The sequence below is a fragment of the Microcebus murinus genome, chromosome 3, assembly GCF_040939455.1.
Source record: "Microcebus murinus isolate Inina chromosome 3, M.murinus_Inina_mat1.0, whole genome shotgun sequence".
Lineage (NCBI taxonomy): Eukaryota > Metazoa > Chordata > Mammalia > Primates > Cheirogaleidae > Microcebus > Microcebus murinus.
Genome location: NC_134106.1, coordinates 49,888,481 through 49,914,400, shown reverse-complemented (window position 1 = coordinate 49,914,400; position 25,920 = coordinate 49,888,481). Strand labels below are relative to the sequence as shown.

At 42.9% G+C, this 25,920-nt stretch overlaps 1 protein-coding gene across 13 annotated transcripts in view; it reads left to right on the top strand.

Annotated features, from left to right (window-relative positions):
* Positions 1–25,350, top strand: part of BCL11A (BCL11 transcription factor A) — a 99,699-nt gene extending 74,349 nt beyond the window's left edge. For 2 of the 13 annotated variants that reach the window (XM_012764815.3, XM_012764823.2), the window contains 3 exons: positions 7,906–8,007; positions 13,337–15,359; positions 23,093–23,179. In XM_012764815.3, coding sequence (XP_012620269.1) covers positions 7,906–8,007; positions 13,337–15,357 — 2,123 coding nt within the window. In that variant the 3' untranslated portion in view covers positions 15,358–15,359; positions 23,093–23,179. Of the gene's footprint in view, positions 1–7,905; positions 8,008–13,336; positions 15,360–23,092 lie in introns of all 13 variants that reach the window. The other 11 variants (XM_012764822.3, XM_012764826.3, XM_012764817.2 and 8 more) reach the window with 11 other exon arrangements.
* Positions 25,351–25,920: the final 570 nt, after the last annotated feature.

Below are 25,920 nucleotides of genomic sequence, written 5' to 3'. Positions count from 1 at the left end.
TCCTGCTTCTCTGACCTTCAGTCTCATTGGCTTAGGGCTCACCTAGGTTTCCTCCTTGAGGTACAGTTCACCTGAACTTTGCAAGACTGTGCCCAGGGAGGTTGGTGACCCGGCCCAGCCCACACTCTCTGGTGGGTGCCTTCTAATCCCTGGCAAGGTCACGGGGCGGGGGGGCGCGGGGTTTACAAGCCCATCATGGGTCTCTTGGCAGGTACCAGGGAGGCTTGGACTGGCATGGGAGGCAGGAGAGAAGTCACCCATCTAATCCAGTCTTCTCTTTTTAAAGATAAGAAACACCTAGAGCCAGAAAGATTTCCTCAAAGTCATGGAACAGCTGGAGTGTGGCAGAGTCTAGGCAGCAGAACCCAGATTTCTGACTGCTCCAGCAATCTCAGAGGAATAAGTCCCAGCTTCCTAAAGGAAGAGAGTCTGGGGAGTGCTGGCTGTGGGACTGCATTGGGCAAGGGCATCTCTAAAAGTAATTCCCAAATAACTGGATAAATACCTTAGGTAGAGGCAAGCCTACATCTCCCCTCCACCCCCAATACACACACACACAAACAAAATCCTCAAATAAGGAATTACTGAACTACTCAGAGCAGGAGTAAGGTTACCCCTCCTCTCCCCACGGCTTTGAAGAGAAGCAAAGGGGGAAATTTGGAGGGAAGGTCAAGTTGATGATTGAAGAGACAAAGTAGTATAGGAAAATCTCAACATTTCTTGCACAGTCATTTGTTGAAAATGTGTCAGCAAGTACAAGCCCATCTTAAACTGGCAATGATACATCTGAAATAGATTATTTAAGCCAGGGAGGCAGTATTGCAAAGAAGAACGTGGCTATCAACACGTTTGTCTGACTCAGAGGAATAGAGAATTCTGCCTAAGCAGACCACCTACCATTCATCAGGGGGAAAAGTTGAGGCTGAGGGGAAAACGCAGGACACATGAACCTTCATGGAGTTTCACAATAGTCTACATGGCCGCGTCCCTTATTTTAAGTAAATGTGAAATTTGAAAATAAGAACTTGTGGAAGCTGAAGACTTCACAAAAGTCCATAGAGGATTCGTTTAGTTGACCGGATCCTCTATTGGCAGCCAGATGAATTGGTGTACAATATTTGGATTTGAATGTCACTACCTGTTGGGCCCCATTTATTCCGGCATACCTTTTGCTTTGTTTCTCTCTGAGCATCCCGACCTGCTTTTGCTTTTTGTCTAGAACCTTCCTCCTAGCTCTCCAGGACCAGCTTATAAATTACCTCTTCCCCAAAGCCTCTCTTCTCCCTTCCAAATGGAAGTACTTTCTCTGCCTTTGAATTTCCTTAGCAGCTCATCTGTATCTCACTGTCTACATTGGGGTAGAGCAATTTCTGTGCAGCCTTAACTTCTCTACCAGATGCAAGGCTGCTATGGGGAAGTCTGTGTCTAGTCTTTGTCCCACCCACAGAGGCCAGCCCTTTGCCTTGGGCATTGTGGATATACTCAGTAAGTATTTGTTGAATGAATGCATGAGAGAATGAATGAACGGAATTTATTCTGGGAAACACACATTTTGCATAGTGAGGTACATGGTTAAATAAACAAAAAAAAAATTGTCCTAAAACAATTTGTCTTTTTATGCAGCTGCCCTCCCAGTCTCCTAGATAAACTCCACCATTCTAAGGCAAAAGCTTAAAGTGTAATAAAAATTTATCTAATTCACAATCAAGTGAAAATACTTTGGGCCCAGTGCCAAAGAATATTATTGGAGTGAACTTTTTTCAACACCCTAAATTTAACCAGCTGGAATTCTTTTTTTAAGTACCATCCTATTCAACCTTTTGAAATGAAGGATTTGCCTTTTAGTAGGAAATATGCATTTCAACACAAAGATGGAACACAATGTCTTTGGTTTAGTTACTCTTCAGAAAAGCAAGTTGTTTTTTTTTTTTTAAATTATATGCTTTTATGTTAAAGACACAGATTGCAGAAAATTTTGTTTAGGCTTGACAGAATGGTGGCTTGCATTTTTATAGATAAAGGGGCATATGAGATGTCACCTCTGCCTCTTCTCTTATCGAGAAAAGGCCTAGGATGAAAACTCTTTAGAGGTGAAATTAGTAACCTGTTGTTTGGATAATCAAGGCTCTGAAAGGACAGAATTCATCAAAAAAGGAAAAAAAGTTTTAAAAATGAGTGATTGATCTAATTAAAGTCACTGGTGATGTATCAAGGACCATAAGGACCATGATTGAGTTTCAGCAAAGAAATTCTGTAGTGTGGCTTCTAGAATTCTTGCTTGCTTTTGTTTTTTGCAGAATACACTTTGTTTTTTTGAGACAGAGTCTCACTTTGTTGCCCAGGCTAGAGTGAGTGCCGTGGCATCAGCCTAGCTCACAGCAACCTCAAACTCCTGGGCTCAAGCAATCCTTCTGCCTCAGCCTCCCGAGTAGCTGGGACTACAGGCATGTGCCACCATGCCTGGCTAATTTTTTCTATATATATGTTAGTTGGCCAATTAATTTCTTTCTATTTATAGTAGAGACGGGGTCTCGCTCTTGCTCAGGCTGGTTTCAAACTCCTGACCTTGAGCAATCCACCCGTCTCGGCTTCCCAGAGTGCTAGGATTACAGGCATGAGCCACCGGGCCGGCCTCAGAATACACTTTTTAAAGAGCATCACGATTTGGTAAAACCTTAGCCAGTAAAAAAGCAATGAAGAAAAAAAATGCTCATTTAAATGCTCATTTCTAGAACAAAAGGGAATGCGATTTTGACAATATCAGAAGGTTAATTAAAGAAGTCTGTTAGCGATGATAAAGCTGGCACATTTTCAGTTCAGATCGACCCAACTCAAGACACAGGCATAGCTAATGTTTGCTCCATGATGCCAGAGGAGCCAGTGTCCATGGTAAACGTAGGGTCAAGGCTTAGAAGCAGCTGAATAGAAAGGACATTTGCTTTGCCATTAGATAAAGAAGCCTCTACCTCACTGGTGGCACCATTGTTATTTGTGTGGCTCGGATCTAGCAATTGGATCCCGAAATGGAATTGGTTCCTTTGGGGAACTTTTCAGGATGCATTTTAAGTGCAGTCTAGAAGGTGGCTATATAGTGGGGTAGGGGTGGGGAGAGCGTGAGAACTGTGGACGTGGAGGGGACTGTAGGAGTCCTTTATTTGGGCTTGTCACCAGTATAGAGATCCCACCCCATTATGGTGGGTTGTCATCCCTCTTCTTGAATATCCAAGGTGAAAGGGAGGTCACAGCTTCACAAGATAGCCGGTTCCACTCGGGATAGCTCTACTGCTTTTGTGCCTCATTGAAAAAAAAGAGGGAAATTATCTAAAAACATGTGTTTATGAATATATATACACACACATATGTATTTTAGTGAACAGCACACATATTTGTACTCCTGTAGAGAGGCCTGGGGTTTTATTAATAGTACTTGATAAAAATTAGGCTCCCAAAGCAGACATAAGTATGTTGGAAACGATGCTTTGTGCTTAGCTGTTTGGCACATTTGGAAATCAGCAACATTACCTGTTGATTAGTAGACAGCAATGTGGTGGTATTATATGCCCAGTGATTAGTTTCAGAAACAAACAGCATGCTAATTGTAAGGAATCTTTGAGATGTTCTTGAGGAAACTGAAAACTTGATTTAATGACCTTACATTCCAGGGCTGTCCCAATTGGGCTTCTAGAGCTCTGTGTTGAAAGTTTGTACCCAGTATATACAGAAACATGAAGTGACCAAATGTGTCACATTGCATCAAAACCATTCCCATTTGTTTTGCAGATTTTTAATGAGACCTGAAAAATAAGATTCATTATTTTTTATTCAGCCATAAGGAAACTTTGCAACCTAACAATGCATAAGGCATTTCTGAGGCACTAGGTAGAAATGCTGGTAGAGAGACTTTTATGAAATAGAACAGGTTGAAACACCTTCGACCAGAGGAGTGCAAGGCATTTGAAAAGAGGTTGTTTCAGAAGAGGGAAACATGTCACATTTGAGAGTCCAGAATGGGAAACAAGGGTGCAGTTGTTGCTGTATCTGTGCAGCATGCCACAGCTGCATTCTCAAACTTTTCAGCTCTTATGGAAGGAATGAGGACACCATTTGCCCGCAGAAGCTGGTTTGGGTGATGTCCTATGCTAAGAGGGCTCCCTAGATGGAGAGGCTGCTCCAGGACCTGCTCCTGGCCAATGCCAGACAGAGGTGGAACCTCAAATTCCTAGTGGAGGGCCCTTAGGGACTCCCCAAGCCAAATCTATTGTTGACTGTTCCAGTCCTAAAGGAAGTGGGTCTGGAACAGGAGGGAGGACAGCCTCATCGACACTTCCAGCTTTCATACCTTCTCTTACCCTAAACCAGCAGCCTCTTATCAAACTTGATCTTGCATCAGAATCACCTGGAGTGCTTATTCAATACAGATTTCTGCTACCCCCACCCCAGTTCCTGATTCAGCACATCTGAGGTGGTGTCCAAGAATTTGCATTTCCAACAAGCTCCCAGGTGATGGTTATGGTGGGTGGGCCTGATCTGCACTTTGAGAACCATTTCCCTGAGTACCAACAAAGAAATAAAGAGAATAATAACTAGCAACCAGAGCCCCTCTCTCCCTGGGAGAATGAAAGTGAGGGTGGGAAGAGAAGAGGCCCCCAGCCAGGGGCAGCTCTTTTTCTCCCTCAGCCTGGAAAGGCAGAGCTGCTCCTGAGTTTGATGCTCAGACGCATTAATTGTGATACTTTACTTTGCCTAAGCGTGATGAAATAATTGAAGGCATCATAGCAAGAAGTTAAACCCTAGGGAGGCTATTAACAATTTAGCATTTCCAGTTCATGTGGGAATGTCGATTCTACTTACAGAGGAGAATATTGTGTTTAGTGGAAGCAGCAGCCGAATCAGCTGGGGTCTCCAATTGGCTTTGGTTTGACCCTCTTCCTGGAGGAGGATAAATGCAAGTCTGAGTCTCTCGCAAAGACAATGTGCTTTTCTCTGAAGTAAATAGCTAGGCAGGCTGATAGAAATGGTTAATTCTGCAGGGGAAGCAGAGGTACAGGGTAAAAACAGTGGGGGTGAGGCCAGGAGGCTCAGGTAGCAGAGCAGGCCTTGTTTTCCAATTGTGAAACAAGTCAGTTCAGTTGGACCTTTTGAAAGCCCAACTCAACATTGCTGGGCTGGACTCTCCCGCAAGAGGTTATTAAGTGCTGCTAATGGGTCAGTAGAAGGAGAACCCTCTTTATTGGCATTTCTTAGGCAGTGAAGACCGAGGCAGAAGGAACAGAGGGGAGAAGATAGATGCCGCAGGAAGGACCACTGGACCAGGAGTCATGAGACTAATTCTAATCTTCATTTTGTGGTTAACCATCAGTATAGTTATGGGATAGTCACTTAATTTCTCAAGGCCCCAGTTTCTCCATCCATATAAATGAAGCCATAGACTTGATGACTGCTAAGGTTTTTTACAACTTAAAAAACAAAACCCAAAACCATGATGCCAGCTTGTTGTTGAGACCTCTCTTTGCCATGTGGCCTAGCACCATAGAGCAGCCGCCTGCTTCTTGGAAGACAATCCTTCCACGGGTGGGGGAGAGGAGATGGTTCCGGGATGACCCAAGCACACCACATTCATTATGCAGTCAAACCTCTCTGCCAAGGACAATCTGCACTTGCAGCCACTCCCCAGCACCAGCACCACTGCCCCAGCTCCACCCCAGATCATCAGGCATTAGATTCTTATATGGAGTGTGCAACCTAGATCCTGTGAAGTCCACAGTAGGGTTCCAGCTCCTACGAGAATCCATTGCCACTGCTGATCTGACAGGGGGCGGAGCTTATGCAGTGATGCAAGTGATGGGGAGCGGCTGTAAATACAGATGAAGCCTTGCTCACCCTCTGCCCACCTCCCACCCTGCAGCTAGGCCCCCAGCAGCCTCCTGCCCAGCTGGGATTGGGTACTGCCACCCTAGAGAACTAGTCCAGCTGCTGCTCTCCTGCAGCTCAGCTTGGTTAGGGCTAGAGGATTTGTAGACAAACTTTGCCAACTAGAACTATATTCCAGGGGCTAAACCTGGATTAGGTTGACAGTCCTCCTATTATCTTGCTGGAGACTTAATTGAAACACTTCAGGGTCTCTTCCCAGAGTAAGTGGCAGGAGATTTGAAATTAGAGTCACCCCATGCAAGGATTCAAGTATGTTGTTGCTTTTATGCTGTGGTCACAGATACCTGGGTTGTGTGAGTTGCCTAAAAAAAGGATTTTAGTTTTGGCAACAAACAAACTTAGGAAACAGCTGAGGCAAGAACAAGTGCAAAAATGGATTCTCACATTTCTTGTTGAAAAGTACTAGGACTAAATCTGTAGTTAATTTTACCCCGTACTCTCAATTCATTTAACATAAACAGTCAAATGTAGACACACTTGCTTGTTAAGTCTGGTCTTCCTGCTTTTGTTGGTTCATTTTGTGGTGTTTATTTTGTTTTGGGTCAGAGAGGAGGAAATGCCTCCATAGATGGTCTCAGGCTAGGCTGTACCTCCACCAGGGCCTCCCTTCCCTCTGCAGGCCTGGTAACGACAGATTTATGCCGTCTGCATAAGAGCTTTCTCTGACCATTATTATCCACCAGGCTCCTCGTGAAAGGAAACTTTGTCCCATCTGCCCTGGCTGCACTTGGCAATGTGGTCTATATAAGGAGAACAGGACATATTTTACACTGGAGACCTGCTATCCTAGAGTATACCAACACTGCTAAGTGCTCTTAATATTAAGCTAACAGAAAACATCCTGTGTACTCACATCAAAGTCTGTTTTTCTTCTCTCCTGTCTCCCCCTATCATCACAAACTCCAAACCTCTAGCATGCATGGAGCATCTCCTACTCCTTCTATCCTTTGCTCTGCCTCAGGGTGGACATGTAGTTAGCTGAAGGTGGACTTGGAACAGCTAGGAACTTACCACATAAACCAAAAAGCCCCTGGGGTTGGACAAACCAAATATTTCCTTTTTCCACAGATTTCAGTGCTAGAAATGCTTAATTGACTGCTAGATTCGTGTTTATTGGTGTGAGAAGTTAGTCTTCCTCACCATGGTGCAGCAAAGTGCAGTAGAACAGTAAAGGTTGGCCACCGTTTCTGGGTGCTGCTATTGGAATGCTGGTTCTCTCCTTGTCATTTGATGCTATGATTTCTCACTCTCAAGGTGGGGACTTGACTGAAGTAATTTTAACCCCAGAAGTCTAATTTTTATCCTCCACTGCTTTGTGTTGTGAGAAGTCATGCCTATATTGGTTACTCCATTGATAGAATTCAAGAGGGTGGCCCAGTGAAGTTCTGAAATGCCCAAGGTTTCCCTATCACTGAAGGTCCTGTCACAAATGTAGCATGGAAAGAGGGGGGCAGTGGGATGGGGAAGGTAAAGTTGGGGGGCAGTGGGATGGAGAAGGGAGGGTGTCCCATAAGAAAATGGTTCACAAATCCACTCATTTTCTATCAGGGTTTGTTTTTTGCTTGGGCTTGTCTATAAAGTCAAGTCAATGTGTGCATGTAACCAGCCTTGCAGATAACTCTGCCCCCAGTTTTTCTAGCCTGTCCATAATATTACTGATTCTTCCCTCACTGCTTATACATCTCTCACAAGATAATAATCAAATATTAATAACAACAAATAAACAAGCGAATGAACCAAACAACTGCCCCCATACCTAAAACAAAACCCATCCCTTTTGTTGAAAAAGACCAAAATAAAAACAAACAAAAAACCTGTCGGATGTAAGTCACCACTCTTCTTTTGTTTCAGGCCTTGGGCCTGTTCACTATCTGCAAGGCTGTTGCAATGATGTTAATCTATTTTAATGGAATTGAAATGTGATATCTTGTGGTTTATGATGCTTTAGTGCTTGATTTTGGGTTTCTTTCACAGATAAACTTCTGCACTGGAGGGGCCTCTCCTCCCCTCGTTCTGCACACGGAGCTCTAATCCCAACGCCCGGGATGAGTGCAGAATATGCCCCGCAGGGTATTTGTAAGTTGAGCATTATTTCTTCTACAAATGTCCATGTGTATAGTGATGAGAGTTTCTGGAAATTACCCTTACTTTTTAAGTACTAAAGGGAGTTGCTTCCAAAATAGATTGGCATAGGTATTATTCCATTACTCACTTGGCACCCGCTCCCCCACTCCACTGAGCCCCAGGGGACTTCTTTCCTCCCCTTTTTCTTTCTTATTGAAGGCACGGAGCTGACAACAGCTCCTCCCTGGGGGGTCTTCTCCCCAGGGTCTTATCTGGCTCCATGGCTAGTGACTGGATACAGTCTTTGCCTTCAGAGCCCATTTTATTGCTGGACATTGACTCCCGTGGTCTCATTCAGGACTTTGGATTTGGTCCATGGCATGCATCTCTAGCCGAGGCCAGATCTAAAAGGAGTCAGATTTACTGCGGTGTTCTTGTGATGCATATTTTTTATGCATTTACATGTATAGTTGAACATGGTATATTTTATAGATACATGTACATTATAGATGTGCATATATATGCACACACATAATTTCTACTTATTTTTCTCCTGGTTTTAGAGAAAACTGCACAACACTGTAGTTAAAAAGTTAAAATGTTCCATTGTCATCTCCACCATACCTCCAGCACCACCACAATCGTAGATTTACTTGTTCAAGCCAGCTTTTATAGTAGGGGTCTTTTTATGAAATTTAGCTTTGTATGTTTATGCAAATGTTTTTTGAAAGGTGTTGTTTTAGAAAGTAATACAGTTTGCTTCTCTGTGTAGGAACACATGATATGAATCGTGCATGGCTAAAATGTTGGGGGGGGGCGGGCCTGGTGGGGGGAGAGAAGTGGTTCCACCCTAAACACAAAAAAGCAGGCTCAAGAAGAAAAGAAGTGTGACATCTAATTTTTATTTTGAAAATAAATGAAAAAGAACCTGCTGTGGAAAGGAAAAAAGAAAAGGGAAAGGGTCATGGAAAGGGTCAAGATGCAAGAGTTAAGGCTCTAAAGGGGGCTGTTTGTTAGACGGGAGGGAAACTAGACTTACCCATCTTGTGAATGGTATCTGAAGAGCAGGGCATGCACCCTGAGACCAGATTCAAAGCTAGTTGTTTATTTTTGTGAACTCATAGGTAATCCTAGGTAACAAAGAATTATTGTGTGAATTTCACAAGCCCTTGGGTCCTGAGGGCTGGGTGGTGCAGCACCTCATCTGCCCCCGCCATCCCCCCAAGCTGGGCCTAAGCCTGGGTTAGGTCACATATTGCAGAGAGTTTAGGGGATTGGACTCACGGTTTCAAGTCCCTACATGCTGGCTGGGTAGGGAGAGTTCTCCGCATTTCCCTGGGGGTGCCTGGGGCCTGCACTTGGCTGTGGGAACAGAACCACCCTTGGAGGGAAGGGAAAGGAGGGAGTGGGCAGTGGAGAGAGGAGGATGCAGTTGAGAGGCCAAGGTGTGCTGGCCTGGGAAACAGATTAGCTCTCTCTTGGTCTTCCTGAGGGCAGGGAGTTTGATTTGACAGGCAGGAAAGTCGGTGTCTGATATGGATCCCCTGTCCTGTCCCCTCTTCTCACAAAGGGAGGGCACGTAGTTTGCTGGCGCCCATGCCGGCAGGACCAGTTTAGGAGTGACCAGAACAAGGTATGTGGAAATGGGCCGTGGGGTTCCAGAGAGCTCTAGAACAAAGCTGACACCCACCCCACTCAGCTGCATGGACCAGCTGCCCTTGCTTTCAGAGCACTTAGCACTTACCTGTGGCCTCCCTGCCGGTGCACAGTCACTCCTGCCCCTCTCGCCAGAGCCTCCTTCCAGCCTGGGCTAAGGCCCCGAGTCGGACCTTCCTCTGGAAGCCGTTCTGGGGATGTAATGTCGTTAGTCATTACCCTCGGCAATTAATCACGCCTGGTAGTAATGAAAGCTCACATTCATGTTGGACGTGATAGCTTCCAGAGGGCTTTTACATACTTCTGTCATTTGAACCTCACAACAATTCTTTAAAGAATTTTTTTATGCTCATTTATGCCCTGTTTTTATGCTCATTTTACAGATAGGAATCCTACAACTCAGAGAACTAAACTGACTGTCCCAGAGTCACAGGATAGTAAAACGCAGAGCCAGGGATCCCAGCCTCAGACCTCCTTGTTCTTCTAAATCTTGAGGCTTAGATCACATGGCTTTTTAGCATTGGTGACACACTAGAAATGAGGGTCATTCCTTCCCATAAAATAAAACGAAATGAAATAAAATGAAATAAAAGCCAGTAGGTGGGCTAATAGCTAATTTTAACCCTTTTGATACCTCAGAGTTCCTCTGCTTAGAGGCCAGGTCTCAGTTTATTGCTCTAAATCAAAACAATCCCTGTGAATGCCCAATGAGGCTCTCAAATTGAGAAGTTGATTTTCATCAGAGTAAATGAAGAATATTATTATATTTTACACGTCAATAAATCAACGTAGCCCTAATTTTGCCACGCAGGAAATCAATTCTGGTCTTTCTAAACCATCAAAGATGTTATGAACAAAGTAATTTCACAAATTATGGCGAGTAACACATTTATTGATGACTGCAGTTTAGGAATTTAGAATCTGTGAGCACTGTAATATAATATGGTACACCGGCATGAGCTGAGTGAAATACAGATTATATGGTGAAATTGTAATGCATCATTTGCTATTAGTGGACTGGTAATAATTACCAGTTTCAAAGCAGCTCTTTCCATGTAATCTTTAGTCTCAATCGTAACAGCCCTTCTCATTGACATTATGATTACACTAGCTGCCCTCATGATCTAGAATATCTAGTTGATGGGAATACTAAAATGCGATAGTGAAAACTGTATGTTGTATGCTCATTATAAGATAAAATGCCATTTTCTCTGACCTGATGTATGAGCGAGAGGGGAGGATAACATCACAGTGTTAACATACTGTAGCATGATCACATACTGGCTCTGAAAAAAAAATTTAGGTAGCTAAGGGCAGCAAAAATAAAACGGACTCTTCTCATTTAAGCCTTTTCGAAAGGATACAAATGAGATCCCTGATGTAGTGCCATGTGCCACAGATTTCGGCACTTATCAATGGGCACATTCATGGCACATGCCGAGCCAGCATTACTAATAATAGGTCCAGGCCTGGGTTTCAATAAAATATGATAAAGTAAAATATGATTTTAAGGCATTTGGAGGGATGAAAATGTTAAGGACTTGCTTCATATGACAAATCTCCTTTTTACTTACCCAACTCAGATTGTCAGACTAAATGGGTCTGATAATAGCCCAGAATCCTAGAGAGGCAAAGGAGAAAGCCACAGAGGGTCGTGGTTGGAACCAGATCATTTCTTTCCAGCCTATTTGAGACCCAAGTCATTGTTCAACAACAACAAAAAATTTATGAAAATACTCTGAATGAAGCTTTTTATTTCCCTTTGAAGAGAGGAGGCAAACAAAAATAGGCAGATAATGTGATACTAATGTCAGCGTTTTCTTTCAAAATCTTTCTGGCTTTTTTCCCCCCCTCCACATTAGACAAATGTTTGAAACCTAATTTTGGTATCTTACCATCTAATCTTGTTAAAGAGATTTACCCAGGAGTGGGATATATTGAGTGAGATTATAAATGCATTGTAAAGTAAATTACAAGGTCAGGGCAGGAGTCCATTATTTAGACAAGTGCTTGAGCGAGGCTGGCTTGTTTTGGAATACGAGTGTTTGGGGGCTCCTGAGAAGACCCTGCCAGCTTTTCTTTCTGACTTGCTAAATGGAGGAATCATATAATTGATTAATTCCTTGTTCCCACTCTTTAGCTCCATGGTGAATTTTGTCCCTTTTTAAAAAGTTACTGGCAAATACTAGCTGTGGGCTTAAGGAACTCTTGTAAGCCCCTCTTTTAAAAGAAGGAGAAAAGTTTGTTATTTCTGTTATATTTTAAGCCCTGTCTTTTTTGGAATCCCTGGGAAATTATCTATTTTTCTCATCCTTGTCCTTTGGCCACCATCACTTGTGCCCTTTTTAATGCTGCAGCTGACTGGTAAACTGTTGGTTACTTACTCCCTTGATATGTGTACATATATATATATATATATAAATAATATATATATATTTTTAATTTAGCTATCTCCAAAAATGAAAGATTTTGTGAAGTCAAGCTGGTTCCTCTTTGCCAAAGTGGCATTTACCACACTTGGGTTCTTTTCAGCAAGAGAAATAATGTGACTTAAGCAGGGCCCCTCTCCAGACGGCTTGGCTACTGGCCAAAGAGTTGACTAGCTGAACTGTGTCTTTCTGTTTCTTTCTCAACTGGAGCTGAGTCTCAGCCGAGGGCGCAGGATGTTGTATAATTTGGTTCACGTTGTTAGCCTCTCAAAATAATGAGGAGGAGGATAGTGTAGCATTTCTCAGCCTGCTGCCTGTCACGGTGCTGGCTGCTTTAACTGTTGCTTAAACTAGGATGCCGTGTCTGCTTAAGTCGGCACCAGCCACTCCTCCTAGCTTCCCTGGACTTGCATTTGTTTGGCAGGGGAGGGGGGACAACTCCTAAAGATTTGATACAGCTTATCAGTTAAATCTGAATTAAGTTGTTCTTTTGAGATATTTTTACAACATTCCTTGAAATAAAAATGGGTGTCCTTGCGGGGTGTTGTAGAACCAAAACTGGGACTCATTGACCCTCACACAGGCTGGGCTGTGCAAATGTGGCTAGTCTCTTTTCCATGGAAGTGTTTTATGAGTCCCTTCTCATTTTAACAATACCAATAGTGTGTTTCAGGCTAAGATTAAAAGCATCTCTAAAGGTCATAGAGTTGTAGTGAGTTATCCTTCTACTCTCTTTGGATATCTCTATGGAATGATTATCTATTGATAGAGTTCGTCTGCCACCCAGTAAGGACTAGAATGATAGGATTTAGGAAGCAGAAAAGTTTCCCTTGCGTCACCTTGTCCAAGGCACTCACTTAACACAGAAGGAAATGGTGGCACACAGAGATGAGATGGCTTGCCCCAGACTATAGCCGATGAGATTGGAAAGTTTAGGAGACATTTGCTGGGTTCCCCGAAATGTAGGGCTCTTCATCCCCAAGCTTGACTTGGTCAGGATTTTTCTGCTCTGGGAATTAGATATAAAATTCTTAGAACCGAGTTTAACAGCAGAGAGACTGACTTGACAAATATTTCTCGGCCGCCAACTTTCAGATGTACTAGGCACCATTTAGACATAAGAGCAGTCATCCAGGGCGTAGGCCTTGGGGTTAAGGAGTGGGGGCAGGGAAAGCTGGAGGTGGGACATAAATAAGCAATTGCTGATGCCCGCCTTGGTGATTAAACATTGATGTCGGTGTTGTATTATTTTGCAGGTAAAGATGAGCCCAGCAGCTACACATGTACAACTTGCAAACAGCCATTCACCAGTGCATGGTTTCTCTTGCAACACGCACAGAACACTCATGGATTAAGAATCTACTTAGAAAGCGAACACGGAAGTCCCCTGACCCCGCGGGTTGGTATCCCTTCAGGACTAGGTGCAGAATGTCCTTCCCAGCCACCTCTCCATGGGATTCATATTGCAGACAATAACCCCTTTAACCTGCTAAGAATACCAGGATCAGTATCGAGAGAGGCTTCCGGCCTGGCAGAAGGGCGCTTTCCACCCACTCCCCCCCTGTTTAGTCCACCACCGAGACATCACTTGGACCCCCACCGCATAGAGCGCCTGGGGGCGGAAGAGATGGCCCTGGCCACCCATCACCCGAGTGCCTTTGACAGGGTGCTGCGGTTGAATCCAATGGCTATGGAGCCTCCCGCCATGGATTTCTCTAGGAGACTTAGAGAGCTGGCAGGGAACACGTCTAGCCCACCGCTGTCCCCAGGCCGGCCCAGCCCTATGCAAAGGTTACTGCAACCATTCCAGCCAGGTAGCAAGCCGCCCTTCCTGGCGACGCCCCCCCTCCCTCCTCTGCAATCCGCCCCTCCTCCCTCCCAGCCCCCGGTCAAGTCCAAGTCATGCGAGTTCTGCGGCAAGACGTTCAAATTTCAGAGCAACCTGGTGGTGCACCGGCGCAGCCACACGGGCGAGAAGCCCTACAAGTGCAACCTGTGCGACCACGCGTGCACCCAGGCCAGCAAGCTGAAGCGCCACATGAAGACACACATGCACAAATCGTCCCCCATGACGGTCAAGTCCGACGACGGGCTCTCCACCGCCAGCTCCCCGGAACCTGGCACCAGCGACCTGGTGGGCAGCGCCAGCAGCGCGCTCAAGTCCGTGGTGGCCAAGTTCAAGAGCGAGAACGACCCCAACCTGATCCCGGAGAACGGGGACGAGGAGGAAGAGGAGGACGACGAGGAAGAGGAAGAAGAGGAGGAAGAGGAGGAGGAGGAGCTGACGGAGAGCGAGAGGGTGGACTACGGCTTCGGGCTGAGCCTGGAGGCGGCGCGCCACCACGAGAACAGCTCGCGGGGCGCGGTGGTGGGCGTGGGCGACGAGGGCCGCGCCCTGCCCGACGTCATGCAGGGCATGGTGCTCAGCTCCATGCAGCACTTCAGCGAGGCCTTCCACCAGGTCCTGGGCGAGAAGCATAAGCGCAGCCACCTGGCCGAGGCCGAGGGCCACAGGGACACTTGCGACGAAGACTCGGTGGCCGGTGAGTCGGACCGCATAGATGATGGCACTGTTAACGGCCGCGGCTGCTCCCCGGGCGAGTCGGCCTCAGGGGGCCTGTCCAAAAAGCTGCTGCTGGGCAGCCCCAGCTCGCTGAGCCCCTTCTCTAAGCGCATCAAGCTGGAGAAGGAGTTCGACCTGCCCCCGGCTGCCATGCCCAACACGGAGAACGTGTACTCGCAGTGGCTCGCCGGCTACGCGGCCTCCAGGCAGCTCAAAGATCCCTTCCTTAGCTTCGGAGACTCCAGACAATCGCCTTTTGCCTCCTCATCGGAGCACTCCTCTGAGAACGGGAGCTTGCGCTTCTCCACGCCGCCCGGGGAGCTGGACGGAGGGATCTCGGGGCGCAGCGGCACGGGAAGTGGAGGGAGCACGCCCCATATTAGTGGTCCGGGCCCGGGCAGGCCCAGCTCAAAAGAGGGCAGACGCAGCGACACTTGTGAGTACTGTGGGAAAGTCTTCAAGAACTGTAGCAATCTCACTGTCCACAGGAGAAGCCACACGGGCGAAAGGCCTTATAAATGCGAGCTGTGCAACTATGCCTGTGCCCAGAGTAGCAAGCTCACCAGGCACATGAAAACGCATGGCCAGGTGGGGAAGGACGTTTACAAATGTGAAATTTGTAAGATGCCTTTTAGCGTGTACAGTACCCTGGAGAAACACATGAAAAAATGGCACAGTGATCGAGTGTTGAATAATGATATAAAAACTGAATAGAGGTATATTAATACCCCCCTCACTCCCACCTGACACCCCCTTTTCACCACCCCCCTTCCCCATCGCCCTCCAGCCCCACTCCCTGTAGGATTTTTTTCTAGTCCCATGTGATTTAAACAAACAAACAAACAAACAAACAGAAGTAATGGAAGCTAAGAATATGAGAGTGCTTGTCACCAGCACACCTGTTTTATTTTTTTGTTTTGTTTTCTTTTTCTTTTTTTTCTTTTTCTTTTTTCTTTTTTTCCTTTATGTTCTCACCGTTTGAATGCATGATCTGTATGGGGCAATACTATTGCATTTTACGCAAACTTTGAGCCTTTCTCTTGTGCAATAATTTACATGTTGTGTATGTTTTTTTTTTAAACTTAGACAGCATGTATGGTATGTTATGGCTATTTTAAATTGTCCCTAATTCGTTGCTGAGCAAACATGTTGCTGTTTCCAGTTCCGTTCTGAGAGAAAAAGAGAGAGAGAGAGAAAAAGACCATGCTGCATACATTCTGTAATACATATCATGTACAGTTTTATTTTATAACGTGAGGAGGCAAAACAGTCTTTGGATTAACCCTCTATAGACAGAATAGATAGCACTGAAAAAGAAATCTATGAGCTAAGTGTCTGTCTCTAAAGGGTTAAATGTATCAATTGGAGAGGAAAAAAGGCCTTGAATTGACAAATTAACAGAAAAACAGAACAAGTTTATTCTATCATTTGGTTTTAAAATATGAGTGCCTTGGATCTATTAAAACCACATTGCTGGTTCTTTCTACTTGTTATAAACTTGTAGCTTATTTCAGCATTGGGTGAGGTAATAAACCTTAGGACCTAGCATATAATTCTATATTGTATTTCTCACAACAATGGCTACCTAAAAATATGACCCATTATGTCCTAGTTAATCATCATTTTTCCTTTAGTTTAATTTTGTGAACAAAACTGATTATACCAGTATAAAAAGCTAGTTTGCTCCTGGTAAGAGCTTAAAAGAAATGGGCTGTTTTGCCCAAAGTTTTATTTTTCTTAAACAATGATTAAATTGAATGTGTAATGTGCAAAAACCCTGGAACATGATTAAATACATTAGTGAGGAGTTCATTTTATGAAGATACTTATTTTAAATAACGTCTTTTTAAAAAATTCTGGCACCAAAAGAAATAGATCCAGATCCACTTGGTTGTCAAATGGACAATCAAATGATAAACTTTAAGACCTTGCATACTATATTAGAAAGAAGAGGCTGACAATAAGGTTTGACAGAAGGGAACAGAGGGAAAAAAAAGTGATTTATTAGCACAATGTGGTACTATTTGCCATTTTAAACTAGAACAGGTGTATAAGCTAATATTGATACAATGATGATTAACTATGAATTCTTAAGACTTGCGTTTAAATGTGACATTCTTTAAAAAAAAGAAGAGAAAAAAATTTAAGAGTAGCAGTATATATGTCTGTGCTCCCTAAAAGTTGTACTTCATTTCTTTTCCATACACTGTGTGCTATTTGTGTTGACATGGAAGAGGATTCATTGTTTTTATTTTATTTTTTTAATTTTTTCTTTTTTATTAAGCTGGCATCTGCCCCAGTTGGTGTTCAAATAGCACTTGACTCTGCCTGTGATATCTGTATCTTTTCTCTAATCAGAGATACAGAGGTTGAGTATAAAATAAACCTGCTCAGATAGGACAATTAAGTGCACTGTACAATTTTCCCAGTTTACAGGTCTATACTTAAGGGAAAAGTTGCAAGAATGCTGAAAAAAAAAATTGAACACAATCTCATTGATGAGCATTTTTAAAAAAAAAAAACTAAAAAAAAAAACTTTGCCAGCCATTTACTTGACTATTGAGCTTATTTACTTGGACGCAACATTGCAAGCGCTGTGAATGGAAACAGAATACACTTAACATAGAAATGAATGATTGCTTTCGCTTCTACAGTGCAAGGATTTTTTTGTACAAAACTTTTTTAAATATAAATGTTAAGAAAAAAATTTTTTTAAAAAACACTTCATTATGTTTAGGGGGGAACTGCATTTTAGGGTTCCATTGTCTTGGTGGTGTTACAAGACTTGTTATCCATTTAAAAATGGTAGTGGAAATTCTATGCCTTGGATACACACCGCTCTTCAGGTTGTAAAAAAAACATACATTGGGGAAAGGTTTAAGATTATATAGTACTTAAATATAGGAAAATGCACACTCATGTTGATTCCTATGCTAAAACACATTTATGGTCTTTTTTCTGTATTTCTAGAATGGTATTTGAATTAAATGTTCATCTAGTGTTAGGCACTATAGTATTTATATTGAAGCTTGTATTTTTAACTGTTGCTTGTTCTCTTAAAAGGTATCAATGTACCTTTTTTGGTAGTGGAAAAAAAAAAGACAGGCTGCCACAGTATATTTTTTTAATTTGGCAGGATAATATAGTGCAAATTATTTGTATGCTTCAAAAAAAAAAAAAGAGAGAAACAAAAAAGTGTGACATTACAGATGAGAAGCCATATAATGGCGGTTTGGGGGAGCCTGCTAGAATGTCACATGGATGGCTGTCATAGGGGTTGTACATATCCTTTTTTGTTCCTTTTTCCTGCTGCCATACTGTATGCAGTACTGCAAGCTAATAACGTTGGTTTGTTATGTAGTGTGCTTTTTGTCCCTTTCCTTCTATCACCCTACATTCCAGCATCTTACCTTCATATGCAGTAAAAGAAAGAAAGAAAAAAAAAAAACGAAAAAAAAAAAAACCAATGTTTTGCAGTTTTTTTCATTGCCAAAAACTAAATGGTGCTTTATATTTAGATTGGAAAGAATTTCATATGCAAAGCATATTAAAGAGAAAGCCCGCTTTAGTCAATACTTTTTTGTAAATGGCAATGCAGAATATTTTGTTATTGGCCTTTTCTATTCCTGTAATGAAAGCTGTTTGTCGTAACTTGAAATTTTATCTTTTACTATGGGAGTCACTATTTATTATTGCTTATGTGCCCTGTTCAAAACAGAGGCACTTAATTTGATCTTTTATTTTTCTTTGTTTTTATTTTTTTTTATTTGGATGACCAAAGGTCATTACAACCTGGCTTTTTATTGTATTTGTTTCTGGTCTTTGTTAAGTTCTATTGGAAAAACCACTGTCTGTGTTTTTTTGGCAGTTGTCTGCATTAACCTGTTCATACACCCATTTTGTCCCTTTATTGAAAAAAATAAAAAAAATTAAAGTACACAATGTAAGCTTCTTGTGTCCTCATTTGACACACTCTGTAAATTACTTTCAAGAAAATAACAGGTTTTAAGAGAAGGCCAGTCAGTCTTTTTCAGGATTATTTCTATGGGCATTTTGATGTGTGTATTATATTCCAAAGGAAAATACAGTACTTACTATACTAAAATAGACATATCTCAAACTATGGAAATAGTTTTTAGGCTTTACAGTTCTAGAATAATTTTCAAGAAATGGAAGATATTTTCAGTCTGATGTTAAAAACTTTTGCTTCATCTCTTTGCAGAAATCCATTCACATATAAGTAAACAACTTGCTGGTAATAGCATCTTAAACTTTTATTTCCTTTGGATTTTTTGCTGTTCTTGTTGTCTAAAAGTTCTTTTCTATTCTCCTATTCTTGCCCTATCTTAGAATGTAATGTAAAAACGGGTTTTTGTTTTTTTAAAAGTCAGCTCTCTAGTTTTCACATAAGAATCTTTCCACATAACAGAAATAACCCCATGTCTCAATCTAAAAATCTAGAAACAAAGGCATCATGTTAAAAAAATAAAAAGGGAAGGAAAAAAGAGAGAAAGAAAAAGAAAAGAAAGTGGCAACCAGGAATTTATCCAGACATGGCCAAATCTTTGAAATCAGGTACTGATTTCCTAAGATGTGTGATGGTTTGCTTTGTGATTCTGAGACCTCAGGTACCCTAGATGCTACAGTGTTTTAGGTGTTTTTATAGGATCTTCCTGGCTGACAGCAAATGAAGGTGGGAATACCCTTCAATTATCTTTTGACCAATCAACAGATTTAGGAAACGTCTTTGAAAAGCAAGTTAGGTTTATTTTAAAAACCCCTCCTTAGAAATCCGTGTTGTCAGTTTCCCAAATACTGCATGTTGCAGCATCTATTTGCTTTATTAAAACACATACCTCTGTGAGACTGTCTCCCTATTCCCAGTGTAGATGAATGGACACGACATTGTTCTTAATTTTGTAAAAACCAAAACAAAAGCTGTTCTGTTGTCTTCTTGTAGCATTTTTTGTTGCTCAGTTCTTATGCCCTAGTGCCTGTGAGGTGGCCTTTTCATGTAATGCCTTTTATCTCAGGCAAGAATAGCTTTTTATGTTTCTAAAGTATAGAGAAAGTAGATATATTTTTTTAAAAGCCAGTTTGGATGGGAAGTAGAGAGTGGGGCAGAGAGGAATCCACTAAGAGAGGATTTTGGAGAACCTTGCATAGGAGTGGGGGTGGGGTGCCTTGGAGAACTTGATGTTTGCCAGTGAGCTGAGAACAGAGATACTGTATGTATTTCAGATGAGGTTACTCCAAAACTGAATCCAAAACGCTGCTCAAGGCAGATAGAAATATCCCCTAATGCCATGCCAGTTTTAGACGTGGTGACTGCTGTACCACCGTATTAAATGTCCATAAAAACCTGTGTGTGTCCCTATTACCCTTTTATTAGGAGCTATGAGTGCAGCTGTGTAGGTTTTATATACAGTATTCATTTTAATTTCTCAGTATATGATGCTCTTAGTGTAATTAGGTTTTGCATCCTGACAGACAGAATTAATGGTGGATACTGCATACTTGTCTGTTTAAATTTCTTAAATCAAATGGGGAACGGGGAGGAGCGCAAACATCTGATGATAAATCACAGATTATGTTTGATTTACATGGTCCCAAAGTTAAATAAATTTATTGGGAGACAGGTTCCTCAGGTTACTTAGTCTCCTGACTTATTGAATCCTTCTGATAAAATATGATTTCTGAGGTTGACTGAACAATAGAAGCATGAAAACCTAGTCAACATGAATATAACTTATAAATGACATTTTGTATCAGGAACTCTAAAATTTAAAATCTTAATATAAAATAACATAAAAAGCATTTCCAACAGTAAAATGAATTCATGATACATTTTTTTAAAAGGAGGAAATAGTAAGAACATTAATATTTCCCCAAATTCTCAAGTTTTGTAAAACTCTTAATGTGCTGATGGACTGTTCTCTATGTACCTGAACTCCTGATACTTAAAATGTTCCTTTTTATCTTCATTTTGAGAAAACTTAATAAACAGGAATACAGCCAATACTATTTCTTACAGATTTTAACCCAGAAACTCTTCCAGTATATATACAGCCTTCTTCCTGAGACTGTTTGCTTATCCATGCTTTGTTTAGGACCTACAAAAGGGCTGAAACCAACACATTTTAAAGGTTGCTAAGAAGTAAGGTGAACACAGGTCTTCATATACACTAACCATGGCAGGAAGTGTGAAGTAGTTGAGTTTTTCCCAGGGCATTCTGTGAATATAGAACTGTTTATTTAAATACCATTTTTGTATATGCAGTAAGTACATATTGTATATATTCATAATGCTCGAAGTGAGAATTTGAAAGGAAGTGGTGGTGGTGGGGCGTTGGATTAGATATAATTTCAACTGGAGAAATAAGGAACTGGTTTATTCACAGACACTAAAAGTTTGCTGAAAGGTGCTGGGATTATTTAGGGCCTTCCTGAAAAGGAGTTGAGAAGTCTCAGGCCCATCCTCTCCTGCTGTAGCACTTTATACACAGGGAGTGAGGGAGGAAAATACAGTGCTTTCTTTTTTAAAACCTCTTTTCTCCCTCCATACACACACAAACATGATTTCCTATGACTGTGTTGTAACTGTGTGTTCTTCGTCATGATTCTGTTACGCCATTGTCCCTGGGCCTGGTGTGTTCAGGAATGTACCCATCCCATTCTCTTTTTTCAGACAACTTCCCGTTAAAAAAAAAACAAAACAAAAACATATTGTGGGATTTTGCTGGTATGAGGATGGGATTGGCAGTGTTCTTTCAACCTGCGTGGAAAAAATGTTTTTTTAAAACTGCTAACTTTTAAAAGGCATAAGCCACTTTGCAAATTCTCCTAAGTGTCTCCTAAGGCTCTGCAGCTTTCCCAGTTTTAGAGGAGTGGACGTGAGGACACAGCCGGAGTTGGGATTGTGTGCGTTTACTCCAGGTCCGCGGCTGCGCACTGAGGGCGTGGGGTGTCGGGCGTGCCCCCTGGCTTGCGGGCATCTCGTTATCCCATTTGCTCCCGCACGTGGCCAGTGCCTCGGCCTTCAGGGGAACGGGCCTGTTTCTCTCTCTCTCTCTATTTCCCAGTGTCACCTACGGTCACAGTCACGGGATACGATTAATCCCTCCCTTCCAAATGGGAAAGGCGACCAATACAGTTCACACGGGTCATTGTACTGCAGAACCTAAACTTGGCTGAACACAGCTCAGTGGTTGATCCAAATGCTGTTTTTCCTTTCTGTAAAGTGGCAAAAACTCTTTAAAGGGAGCACATGTCTCAGGTCTTTCATAGAGAAGCAGAAAGGGCAAATTAAGCAATTTCCCCAAAGTATCCTCTAAAGCAAGAACCCCCGAGCCCATAGGGGACTGTGCTCTTAAATAACCGTGAACGCGGTGCATGCCCACGCCATACCTTGTCTGTCAGGGCTTTAAATACTGGTAGCAGGTCGGACAAAGAGGTTCGATTGGGGTATCAGCTAAAGGGGCCGCAACAACAGTGACTTGGCGCTGGACTGGGAATGGGATCCCCAGAGCCCACCTGGACACAGCAGGCCCCCAGCCCAGGTCGGCGCTGCTCTGCTCGGAGGGGATGCCTGAGAGCAGCTGAGCTCCAGACCCCGGGCCTCCTGCGGCGCCAAGTCAGGGGAGAGGAGGCCCCAGGCCCCTGCTTCGGGTCGCCATGGCAACGAGGCTGGAATGCCACAGTGGTGGCCCTCTTCCTCGGCACATCCGGACTCCCAGTTCTGCTGCTTCAAGTCAATGTCCACAGCAAGGGAGGAACTCCGGAGGAAAATAACCATTCCCTTCTTCCCTTCACCACTGCCTCCCCCCTTCCAAAAAAGAGAGAAAAAAAAAAAAAGGAAAAAGAAAACTGCATGTTTGAAAGAAACTACAGGCAGTTTTTGGTGCAATTTGAGAGCAACTATTTTGGGTTCTGGTTTTCAGAGATTTGTTCGCCTCTTGTAAATCGTTGGCTGCTTTGACGTTGAACTTGATGACATTTCATGTTTTCGTTGTGCTGCTTTTACATCAATTTTGATTTTTTGTTTCTTTATAATTTCATTATTATTTTGAGAAGATGTCCCTCTTCCCTCCTCCCTCCCCCGCTCTCCTCAACCAAAGGACTGTTTCTTACTAAGTTTTCTCAGTCATAAGGGAAAGTGTTTCCTTCCAGGTGTGTCCCGAGCTTATTAGGACTATCCGATGACTGGGTGGGGGGCAGCCTGGGTCCTTTGGGGGACGGGAGGGAGGGAGGAGTGGGAAAGCCACTCCGAGGTCAGAGATATTTGGGGAGGGGAGAAAAGTTTGAAATCACGCTTAAGATGCCAGTGGCTCAACTTGTGGTTGATTTAAATTATAATTTTTAAAAGCTAGTTAGAGAACAGAAAAATCACTGGGCCAAATCACACCTGTACTTTTTTTTTTCCCCTCCTCTGTCTCCAACCTCTTTCTAGGTTCTTCACACACCCCCATTCGGCGTAGTACCCAGAGAGCTCAAGATGTGTGGCAGTTTTCGGATGGAAGCTCGAGAGCCCTTAAGTTCTGAGAAAATTTGAAGCCCCCAGGGGCGGGGTGGACGCGTGCCGCCCAGCCGACGTCAGCGTGGTCTGTCATCCTGCTAGTTTGTGATGTTTTCTGACAGTAGCCTCCAAGAAGCCGTTGTGCGAAGACAGAGTCCTGCAGAGTCCTTCCAGCCTGGGCTTGCAGTGCCATTTTATTTATATTTTTTAATAAAAAGTAAAAACAAAAAAACAGACCCACATTGGAACAGTGATCCAGTCCCATATAGAAGGCCTGTGGACCATCGCTGTCCTGAGTGAGGTCCTGGCCCTTTTGAAACCAGCCAACCTAATTACCCGTATTGTGGAAATGAGCATGAGTCCCCAACCCCTTGTTTCTATACATTCTATGTTGTCTTTTAAAAAGTGTGCTTAACATTGACACAATAAATGTTGGAGCTTTAGGTGGTGTTTGCTTGTTATTTGATTTTTAATGCTTGTAGGACAAGGCAAGCTGCTTATGACTTTGTATTTTCTGTACCCGTTTCCTGCAAACACTCATTGGGTGGGTAGGAGGAACAGATTTGAGGAATGGGCAGGAGATGTAGGAGGGGAAATAGGTTACTGCTTATCGGATGACATAAATTTTCAAGGAGAATCAATATGCAAAACTTGGAAATAAATCATAGAAATATCATAATTAATGTAGTAGTAGTATTGCTGTTTATTAATGCTGAAGTGTGGTTTTCCTAACTGTCTGACTTATAATTTGCATACCATTAAATAATGCATAATATGGCATGCTGAATCCTGTTTTTCAAATATATGCTTTTGGTGGCTACCATGCAGGATTTGAATTTGTCTTTTAATTTAGCTCAAGAAAGATAACGTCACTGGGTGAGTGGTAAATCCTAAGAAGGTGATAAATGTCAGTAGTTGCTCATTAAATATTCTAATTTTAGGTTCCAGAACCTTCAGCAAATAGATCTTAATGCAGACAAACAAACAAACATAAAACTTCTCTAGTACTTACATCAGGAAATTTGGGGCAGATTTTATAGGGGGAAAATTATAGGAGGAGAGATGGTTTACATCAGAATAGACCATTGTAATCATAGTAATGCCCCATTCCTTAGAAATTAGTGTCACGAATAAGTTAGGTCTACAAACAGGTGATAAAAATTCCTTCCAGCCCAGTTAATTTGCGAAGAACTTTTCTCAATTTGATGTTTTCTACTGCCTGGAGATTCAGAAGAGAATTAGAAACAATATAGCATATTAAAGTAGGTTTATAAATAATAGAGCTCAGGCACCTGTGTGTTATAGATTTACATGTTGGCTGTGAACCTAAGTGGGGAAAATCTTACCACTCACCCTCTGGCTAGATTACCTCGCCTAGTGAAAAGATAGCAAAATAATTGGCATCGGGCTTCTTTCCTGCTTATTCATCATAAATAATGACTCCCCACAGTAGTGTACTACGTTATACTCTATGCAGTGCTTTCGTGTGCATTATTTCATCTGATCCTCTCCTGGACGGATCTCACGACTTCCACTTTATGGATGGGGGACTGAGGCGCTCACCAAGGTTAAGGGTTTGCTGGAAGGCACACCAGTAAGAGGGAAGCCAGGTTTTCTGGTTTCTAGTCCAGAGCTAATTCCACTGAAGTCTGTCCAACTGATCAAAGGGGATGTCTCTCTCTGTGTTAACACATACGCCATAACTGCTCACAGACACATGCATGTGGCTTACACGCACAGGCCCAGGCTGTCCTTCGGGAAGGGCACCCAGAGTGGCCTCTTCCACCAGCAGCTGTGTGTACTGCAGAGGGGAGCTTGGAGCAAGGGTCCCACCTTGCCATCTCCTTTCTCCTGTGGCTTTTCCGTAATAAATAACCCTGATGGCACAGGTGGCTTTGAAAGGCTTTTGAGAGTTCTCAGCTCTGGGTGAGTGGGACTAATTTCACGGAGAAATCCTCTCCCTGCCCCACACTCTCCCTCTGTGTTGTTGAAATCTAAGCCTGTTAGGGATTCGGGGACAGCATCCTCCGTAAATGTGCTCAGCTTACCCATGCTTAGAAAGAGTGATGCCACTTCCAAAGGGAGGCCACAATGGAAACAGAACAAACAACCCTGGGCTTTGACACAACTTCGCCCTTGATAATCGCACTTGGTGATCTTGGCACTTTCGTTCCTGGTCTATGTTTCCACCCCACACTTCTTATTTCTTCTCAGAGTCAGTTTGTACATAAATGGGTATCTCTAGAAGTGTTTTTTTTTTTTGGGGGGGGGGAAGGGGCAAACTGAAGTGGATAAAGGATATCTTTTTTTTCTCCTCCCTTTGGAGAAGAAAAATACCTCACTGAAACCAAACCAACCAACCAACCAACCAACCAATAACAACAACAAAAAAACCCCACGTCTTCTCCCATACCTTTTTTAGTTGAAAAAAATAAAAATTCATTATGGAATTCATCATGAAATGATACTATGCTAGGGCTAGAACTTTGGAAACTCCACATAGGATTGATGATTTGGGAAGACATCTCTGTGTGATACATCAAGGTCACGGTTATTTGTAAATGGTGGAAGCAGGGGAAGGGACTGACAAATTTGACTGGGGTCCTCACTGTGCCCTCTCTGGAGAGTGGAAGTTCAAATTGCAGAGAGATTAATTGGTTGCTGACATGCACTGAGCACAGATTTGAAGACACAGACCTGGCTAGTTGGAGGGTGGGGACCAAAACCCAGGGCATTGATTTTACCTTCCCAAGCTTGGTCTA